This window comes from Aristolochia californica, unplaced genomic scaffold (assembly GCF_029961685.1).
Source record: "Aristolochia californica isolate CCGP_79_NKW_82.1479 unplaced genomic scaffold, dmAriCali1.0.hap1 SCAF_14, whole genome shotgun sequence".
NCBI classification, from domain to species: Eukaryota; Viridiplantae; Streptophyta; class Magnoliopsida; order Piperales; family Aristolochiaceae; genus Aristolochia; species Aristolochia californica.
Genome location: NW_027181815.1, coordinates 5,212,861 through 5,222,858, shown reverse-complemented (window position 1 = coordinate 5,222,858; position 9,998 = coordinate 5,212,861). Strand labels below are relative to the sequence as shown.

At 40.4% G+C, this 9,998-nt stretch overlaps 1 protein-coding gene across 1 annotated transcript; it reads left to right on the top strand.

Annotated features, from left to right (window-relative positions):
- On the top strand, positions 1 to 3,995 carry LOC137949537 (probable serine/threonine-protein kinase WNK9). Its single transcript, XM_068795603.1, has 7 exons — positions 1 to 793; positions 894 to 931; positions 1,071 to 1,298; positions 1,402 to 1,622; positions 1,827 to 1,984; positions 2,059 to 2,485; positions 2,633 to 3,995. The coding sequence occupies exons 1-7, from the start codon at positions 719 to 721 to the stop codon at positions 3,763 to 3,765; spliced, it is 2,280 nt and encodes a 759-aa protein (XP_068651704.1). The 5' UTR covers positions 1 to 718; the 3' UTR covers positions 3,766 to 3,995.
- Positions 3,996 to 9,998: the final 6,003 nt, after the last annotated feature.

Below are 9,998 nucleotides of genomic sequence, written 5' to 3'. Positions count from 1 at the left end.
TGATGCGTGATGACCGATGGAAGGTGATGGCGGGGATGGGAGAGATTGGGACAAGCGAGAGGGGCGGTAGGTGTTACAGGCGACGTCTCGAGTGTGGATTATCCGGCTCTCTGGTGAATGCTAAACGCATCACTGGAGGTCTTTTTTTATGTTTTTTAGCTGCTGCAACAAGGGAAGGGTGGGCAGGGGAAAATCACGGAGGTGGAAAGGGTGCCTCCAATTTGTCCGTTTTTGTCTCCGTTAATCTGCTGCGCTTTGCAAACGCGGCCTTTCCAGTGTATATGATGAGTCGGAAAAATATTTCTTTTGAAGAAGAAATGTTCTTCTTTTAAATTTTTTTTATCAAACTTTACGGTTTACACAGCACGTTCTTTGTCTCCCTCTCCCCCATTTTTTTTTTCTTTTAAATTTGCCAAACGTATACATATAGATAATCAATTCGCTCCCCCCTCCCCTTCTTGTCCCTCTCTCTCTCCCCCACCCCTTCCACCTCTGTCGCCTATCTCCCTGTCACAAGAGTTTCGTTCACGATAAAAATCATTTTAGCCTCTGCTTCTCTTCTTAAGTTTCTCGACCCCTCCATCTTCTTTCTCTCCCTGCCGCACTTTGTCAATATAACGGCTCTTCTTCTTTCTCTTCTTCTTCTTTTCTTTTTTCTTCCGTTTTCATACTATCTTTATGTTCTTATGACTAGAAAGTCTCTTGATCGTAACTAAGAATGATGGGTCTTATTCCTCTGGAGCCGGATGATTCTGGGTTCGTTGAAGTTGATCCGACAGGAAGATATGGCAGGGTATTTCTCAATTTCGACTTCGTTTTGACTCTTACCGTTTTTCTGCGATTGGTTTTACGTAGATTCTCGATTTTTGGGGCTAATCCTTTGTCTTTTGCAGTACAATGAAATCTTGGGCAAAGGAGCATCCAAGACAGTGTATGTTTTCCGCATAATTGCGACCGATCCTTGTACAAGTTCTTCATCGTTCGGTGTTTTGCTACGTGGATGCTTTTTTTCTTTTTTCTTTTCTCCGTTTCGCGGTGTTGTGATGTTCTTTCGGTTGGCTTGGATGCAGTTACAGAGCTTTTGATGAGTATGACGGGATAGAAGTGGCTTGGAACCAAGTCAAGCTCTATGATTTTCTTCAAAGTCCGGAGGATCTTGAGAGGCTTTACTGCGAAATCCATCTTCTAAAAACCCTTAAACACAAAAACATTATGAAGTTCTACACTTCCTGGGTTGACGCTGCCAATAGAAATATTAATTTTGTGACTGAAATGTTCACCTCAGGGACTCTCAGACAGTAAGCGTCCTTTTTTTCTTGGTCTTACCCATTCTTGTTTTTGTGCCTATTTGTGGTTATCGTCATTGGGCATTCAAGCGTTTTCTGGTTCAATTGATGGCAGGTACCGGCAAAAACATAAAAGGGTTAACATTAGGGCAGTCAAGCATTGGTGTAGGCAGATCTTGCGGGGTCTTCTCTATCTCCATAGCCATGACCCCCCTGTCATTCACAGAGATCTCAAGTGCGATAACATCTTTGTCAATGGAAACCAAGGAGAGGTCAAGATCGGCGACCTCGGTCTGGCTGCCATCCTCCGGAAATCCCATGCCGCCCACTGTGTTGGTTAGTGTCACCCAATCTCCAGATCTCCTCAGTTTTATTTATTTCTAAGTTTCCTCCTCTTTTCGGGTTAAGCGCCTTCATCATCATTTACTTATTCAGGCAGAGCCCTTTGTTTGGAGATTTCCAGTCTCCTCACATGAAAGACCTATTGAATATGATCGGAATAACGTTAGGTAATTTAGACACCTCTTTTTCGCAACACAGGCACACCGGAATTCATGGCGCCTGAGGTTTATGACGAAGAATACAACGAATTGGTAGATATTTACTCTTTCGGGATGTGCTTGTTGGAAATGGTCACTTTTGAATACCCTTACAGTGAATGCACTCATCCCGCTCAGATCTACAAGAGAGTGACCTCTGTAAGGGCATAATCTCTGTCTGCATCTGAAATTCGTTCAAGAAAGAGGCCACTTCTAATGTTTATTTCTCACAGGGAAAGAAGCCAGAGGCATTGTACAGAGTGAAGGACCCTGATGTTAGACACTTCGTAGAGAAATGCTTGGCTACTGTTTCTCTCAGGCTTCCGGCAAGGGAGCTTTTGAAGGACCCATTTCTCCAGATTGATGAATCTGGGTCTGATTTGAGGATGATCGACTACCATAACGAAATTGAAGACGTTGGCCCTCTTCTCATGCAGCCTTTGTATGACCTCCATTATAGTGCTGGCTCATTAGTCACTTGTTATTCCAATCATGAAACCGAAAATGGCTGGGGATATGATGTTGTTGGAAACGAACCCCATGCTATTGAAATTTTCTCAAGAGAAGATGAGCCTTCCACTAATGTCGACATCTCGATCAAGGGAAAGCGCAGGGATGATGACCATATCTTTTTGAGGCTCAGAATTGCAGATAAAGAAGGTTCGTGACCAATTACTGCTCCGAAAGCTATAGAATTTTGACAATGTTCACCGCCTAGGCTACAATTATTACTGTTCCTTCTTCCTGTATGAAAATTTTGAGGAATCTCATTAGCACTGTATCTAATTACTGTAATTCATTCTGCAGGTCGAGTGCGGAACATCTATTTCCCATTTGATACCCAGACTGATACTGCATTGAGTGTTGCAACAGAAATGGTTGCAGAGTTGGACATCACCGATCAAGATGTTACGAGAATAGCCGACATGATTGATGGAGAGATATCTTCGTTAGTCCCAGAGTGGATGTCTGGCACTGGTATAGAAGATGCGTCTCCCACCATCTGCCACCACTGTGGCTCCAATGGTTCTTCAAATGGATCGCTGTTTGATGACCTCTCCTCATGTAATACCGGTGGCAACAATTTTCTTCGATGCACTCGCCTTGAATGTGCTGCTATGCATGGCAGATTTGAAGAAATCACATATCAGGTGGACGGTTCTGAGCATTCTGTAACAGAAGGGGCCCCGGTGGTCTCAAGTCAATCAGATGGATTGCAGTATCTGGATATTTGGGCTCAAAATGAAGGTCTATGTGTGACATCAGAAGGATCTCACTGGACGCACGCCGATGAGGAGAGTGAAGGTCACTTGAATCAATCAAGCTTGACCTTGAACGATTATTTAGAGCCCACTGGGAGAAAATCTGTTTGCCATACTGCCTGCAGTTCTACTGGGGGATCTGACCTCAAGAATCCGTTATCAGCTTACGATTTATCTGAGAATTCTCATAAATGTCAAAGGAATCATATGTTTTACTCGAGAGGGGAAACTAATGATTTGTCTGATAATGACGAGAACCAAGCAAGTCCGGAACTGAGATGGTTCGAATCCAAGTTTGAGATTGAGTTAAGGGAACTAAGAAATCAGCAGTTTGGAGGGACAGAGAAAACTTCCTTCTCACCACCCGTCACGGAGAGCAATGGGCTACAGAAGATGGAAAATGAAGCTAACGGCAATAGTTGGGTCAGGACAACCTCACATAAAGAGAAAGGCAAGCTTGCATCCAAGATCTTTCCTTCCGGGAAGCATTTATCATCAAAATTTCCGTCTCACACTACCAGTTTTCGTGTGAGTAGCTGCCCCAATTCGGACACCCAGACCCATGAAAGCAATCCAGAGCAAATGTTCACTGCCAAAAATTTTTATTCAGGAGCTCTACTTCTAAGCTCCCTTCACAGGACAAGGTCACTTCCAGTTGATGCATGTTTAGAACTATAAGGTTCTCTATTTTCTACCTCCTTCAACACCCACTTTTGTGTTGCTTCTTCCTCGGTTTATACTAGATTGCTACATCTTTGGAGACAGTGTTCAGGGGAAGGCACATGAATCCTATGGTGTTGGTCTTTGAGATCACAAGCAGAGCTGTAATTTTTCAGTTATATAATTCACTACAGTGTACATTATTGTCAAATTACTACAACAAATAGAAAATGAGCCTTCACTCTTTAGTTTCCTATGCCTTTGATACAGTTCTTTTCTGATCTCTGCAGACTCAAATTTCTAATTTCTTCGGGTTGTTCTGCTTTGTCTAATTTGTCCGAGGATCCTTTCTTTGGTGGATAAAGGTAACTTGTTTATGTAATCTGCAAAGGCAACCCTGATGCTCAATTATCTGAAGCCGGCAGCAACTTTAGAAAGGCCATCGTAAGGGGAAATACTCTGCTTTTTGGGATGCCACCCACCAAGGTTGCGATTGGGGAGAGGTTCTCTGTGGAAAGTCCTGTAATAATACCCCGTGAATGGCAAAAGCCAAGGGCTCAGGGATGGAGGGAAGGAGGGACCCGTGAAACAGCGTCTTTTTATTAATATTTGCGAACATGATTTGCAGGTTTGATTGGTTCATCTTGCGTAATGAGACTTCAAAAGGACCGGATGATGGCAGGTGATGTCTCTCTTTTTGAATGATTGGAAGCTTTTACTTTCAAAAGTTTGGTAAGATGATGCGAAACGTTTCTTCGTTTGCGTGGCTCAAAAGAGCACCTTTGACTACATAATAGAGCCGTAGGTAATGATTCCTCTGCTTTTTAAAGTGGCCTGAGCCTTTTCCTCTCTACTTCGAATCTAAAACAATAGCTGAATCTTCGGACAGCTAATTGTCGTCAACGTAAGCTTGCTTGCCACTGTGAAGCAAAGAGAATCTGTACATGATATTTCTCTTTGCTATGAACGACTTCAGACCCTATGAACCTTGCGAATACCTTCTTCCATTCCAACAGTGTATGCTTGTTATAGAGGCCTCAAAAGTGGGTAGTCTTCAAGCGGTTCACGTTCTGACAGGGTATCGTTTTCCTTTTGCGGAGTCCAAAGAACTTCAACAGCCTAAAAAAATTACATAGAAACAAACAGGTCTCACTTGACGTATAAAGAGGGAAACTGTAAATTTTCTTTACTTTGAAGAATCTTTTGGGTTGTTACCAGAGTTCTGTTAGCAGGATATGGAACCCATTAACGATGGGAAGTTTATATACTCCCTTAGCAGCCACAAGAAGGGTAAAATGGAAATAGAATCCTCCAAGTCAGGCAGAAAAGCACCTGTAGGAGCAGGATATGCAACAAATGACATCTGCAATACTTTGATGCTCTATTTCTAAGGACCTCTTATTGCCTTTTCTAAGGAAATAAATAAAAATTAATAATTAATCTAATATATTATTATACTTATCGATAAATTTTTAATCACATAAAATGTCAAACACAAAATTACTATGAAAATTGCCTCATGCTCAAAGTATTATATCATCAACTGTTAAATACTTATTCAAAATTTTTCTATATGGTTTTCTAACCCATCTTGGCAAAAAAATTTTACTTAGAAAATTATATGATTTTTTTTTTAAATTGTAATTAAAAAAATATTTTAAAAAAACATGAGGCACTAATGGTCCATATATTTCTACTAAAAATGTCTTTTCAACATTTATTGAAAAAACCACTAATAGTCTCTAGAAATGTATTTTTACTAAAATATCTTTTCAATTTCTTTACGAGCAATGAGGAAGGGACAAAGAGTTTTTTTTCCCTTGTTTATGATCTTGCCGTAGGGGTGTCTTTGAATAAATTATATATAAAATTATGCATACATTTTTAAAAAATATAATGATAGGGGAGGTTCAAGATTGAATTTCAATAATTGATTAAAATACACCAATATTAATCTTTTTTACTCCAATTGTTGTCTAACTTGTTTTGTAATTTTTGAATCCCCCTAGATGAAAATTTATATTATAGGAAAACTAAAAATATTTTTCCTATGATACATATTCCCAAAAAACCTTTGAATAAAATCTTATTACAATTAGTGACTTATTAGAAAATTACAAGAAATATTTTAAAATTTTCTTAGGAAAGTTAAATGGACCTTTTATTGTCTCTTCTAGGTAAATAAATAAAAATTAATAATCAATCTAATATATTATTATACTTATCGATAAATTTTTAAATAAATAAAATATCAAACACAAAATTACAATGAAAATTGCTTCATGCTAAAAATATTACAACATCAACTGTTAAATACTTATTCAAAAATTTTCTATATAGTTTTCTACCCCATCTTGGTACGAAAATCTTACTTAGAAAATTATATGATTTTTTAATAAAAGTTTTTAATTAAAAAATGTTTACAAAAATGAGATAGTAATATTTTATAGAAACTTATTTCTATAAAATTTATTTTAAATTTTTTCGAGAGGCAAAAGTTTTTTTTTTTTTACTTTATGATCTCGCATGTGCGAAATCGCACGTGCGAGATCATCTTCGCTCGGGGGAGGGGGGAGATTATTTCTCCCCTAAAGTTAGGTTATGGTTTTCCGCCGAGACGACTCAGAGGGAAGGGGTTACGACGCCGAGGAGGACCTGTCGTCAAGGATGACGGCTGCGACGGAGATGACGACGACGGTGATGAAAGCGGCGGCGACGGAAACAGAGGCGACGGTGAGGAATGGAAGAAATGGAACAGATGGCCACAGAGGCGGCCGGCGAGCAGCTGCGACGGTGGTAGAGATGACTAGCAAACAGCTGCGACGACGTTAGAGGCGGCGACAACAGCCGACGGGAGGGGCTCGGAGGTGACGAGGGGAGGAAGAAATTTCCCCCCCCTCGCTCTCGATCCCACTCCCGCTCCCCTGTTCCCGATCCCGATACCGATTCCGACTCACCTCGAGCCGGCTCGCGAGCCAACGAACCGAACTTGGCTTCGGTCGAGCTTGGCTCGTTAAGGTAAACAAGCCGATTTCGGTGCTCGAGCTCGGTAGATAACAAATCGAACTCCAGCCGGCTTGGTTCGAAGCCACCCCTACTCTAGACCAATTTGTCATACCACAATGTACTCCATTGCTGAACCCCTTGAATCTCTGGCTGGTTGTGCTTCGCTTCTTAATGCTGTCCACATTGACAAGTGTCTCTTCATCAAACTTTCCACGCTCTTCAATGGATAGCCGATTGAACCTTTTCTCATTGTCTTCTACACTGCGTTTTATATTAACCTGCAATATTGGACATCATAATACAGATTTGCTTTTGAGCAATCTCACAAGAAAACTTAATATTCTCCCATTAAATATGGGTATAACTAGCTCAATAAAATTCTATCAACAAATCTTAGAAGAAGCTGAAAAAGTGCCGCATTTGAAAAGGAGGGGGAGAACAAAAAGGAACCAGAAAAACAGAGTTTAATACTGCACTTGATTCTTCTTTGTTCTATTACTAAAAGAGAAGTTCAAAGAAATTGCATCAAACAAGCTAAGCTCCCAAGTCAAGCTCATTCCAATGTGAGCATAATGTAGATTCATATGAAGCCAACAGCAGAACCAAGTCATGAGCATGCTTAAGTATCCAGGGTGATGGATACAGGTGATGATTTCCTTGATTGGAAAATAAACAAATAACCCCTTGTGATATGTAGTTATAGAGTTCCCTAGCATTTGGAGAGACCAGGATGTGTGCTTCTAGTTCAAAGCAAAACACATGCATACCGTCACCTGAATTTTTTTTCTTGTAATTATTCTAGTCTATCCAAACAGAGGAATTGGATATGGACTTCTAATTCAAAGCAAAATTCATGCATGTTATCACCTGATTGAATTAGTCAATTCACATAGTAGGAAATCCACAGTATGTATTAGTCAATTCACATAGTAGGAAATCTCAGATCCTCCTAACTTGTCCTAGGTAGTCAGGGTTTGGCAGTAGAAGAAATTTGTAGCACCATCAACCGCATGAAGATAAACAGTACATGTGGATCAACATCAAGCAGACAATATGCAAAATGGCATACACCCAGAAGATTCACAGACTAATAGAACCACCACAACTAAACACAAATGTAAGACAAAAGTTACTTGACTGAATGCAAGAGAGACCTCAAATGTAAGACAACAATATATATATAACTAAACTAATGTGGAATTTTAATCATCTAAAGAAAACAGATCACCCAAATGACGAATTTCAAGATGGACAGCCTTCTCCTATAAAGGCCAGGGATTTGAGACTGACAAGACCAGGAGAGAGGCGGAGCATTCTTTACTGTGGTTCAAGCCTTAGGAAAAGAATCAGTGTAACTGAGTATGGTGCTCCATAGACTGAAGCTTAAAAATGTGAGTGAGAACAGACGCAAGGGCTTAACTTTCCCTTACTAGATATGGTAAAAAAAGGAAGCCGTAGCTTATCATAGAGTAACCGGAGATACAATAATCTGGATGTCGACGTAGAGTCAACACAGTCTCTGTATGAAAGATTGCATCATCAGAAAAGGAAATGCTAAAATAGCAGAAGTAAAAACCTAAATGAAGGTCAAAATTCTCAGTGTACTCTTGTTTGCAGAAGTAAAATGAAATATTTGAATCAGTCAACAGAAAAAAAGATTTCAAAAAAATAAATCGTTCTGGAATTGATAGACTTGGGTCACTTAATCAAACAGACATCGGCCCTGAAAATTGGATGGTTTTTTTTTTCCTTTATAATCACTAAAGATGGCTTCGGTAGTGATTGTGACACTGAGTTTCAAGGAGGAAGACTTTGCCAGCGAATGTGACTTTTGGGCTCACTCATTTTCTCGATTCCAACTGAACATGACCTGTAGTACTCTGCAGATTACTTCAAGGAATAAGATGACTTCCAGGTTCCTTACTCGTAGTGTTGCATATGGCCAACTTTTGAATCGTCCAATTGAAATTGATACATCCGAACTAACTCCACGATCATTTCAAACCTAACATGCTACATGATTTTTAATGGAAAACAAGGAGGTTAAGACGAAGCAAGCGAGTTTTTTATGCGAGTTTTTGACCTTGTAATGAATATGGCAGTAGTTGGCCGCCCACTTGCAGCATCCATTGACGACGTCATTTTACAAATAATCGTGCCCCAAGAACGCGTTCTGACCTCAACGCCTTGTCATAGACCAATTCCAGCTTCCTCCTCCGTTATAAAACCCTCCCAGTAATGAACCCCGGGCGCCTACTATCTTTTCGCTCCAGAGAAATCGCCGGAATATTCTCCCTCCCGTGGCTTCCAGCCGGCAAATCTTGTAGCTTCGCAAAGAGTCTTGCCTCTCGAAGATGTGCCCCTTGAGGTTTATCCTGGTCTTCTTTTCCGCGACTGTGGCAGGATACTTTGCCTGGAGAAGTTTTCGGGATTCTACGGGTACTAAAGAGGACGGCAGCGGTGTCGATTCGAAGATATATTCGAACGAGAGTCGTCAAGAAACCGGATTTAGAAAGGTGGGTATTGTTTTCTGTTAAATTTTCTTTTTTTTCTTTATACGTATGGAGATGAATCGTGGAATTGTGCAGACGGTGGAGAAGGCCTTCTGGGTGTTCGTTGATATGGCAAGCGGGAGTTATCTGTGGAGAAATTGGGGACAGCTGAAGGAATGTGGGAATACAAAGAGCTGTTGAGCTCTGTTTTTGGTTCTTTTTAATCAAACCTGTTGTTTTATGGTTTTATTCCTTTCCTCGACTCGAGTCTGTAACTACAAACTCAGTTTTTCTTCAATAATAAGAATCAAATTGACCACTTTTTTTTGCCTTTTTTTCACGAGAGAAAAATCAAGATCAAATATTTTTAAAAATCGTAGAAAAAACATCAATATTTACATGTAATTAACATTTTAAAAGTGGTTTGGTACGAGCTATACGAAACTTCTCAATATAACCCAATCTAAACCATCCGATGTCTTGGACTTGTTGAAGGGTCCCAGATCTAAACGTTGTGGCCCACGTCTTTTGAATTTTAGACCGATCCAATCCCATCTCTCCGTTCTTCAAGGTTTTGTAAGTTCACCCAATCCCCACTTTACGGGCCGAGGTTTTGACTCGTCGCCTCTAAATGGGTCGTACCCATCTATAATGCTAGTGAATCCGGCCCGTTGAGCTCCTCATCCACGGACCCCCGAATCGGAACTTGAGGTGATGGCCCCACTTATGCGTTCTTCTCTTCCATGCAATCAC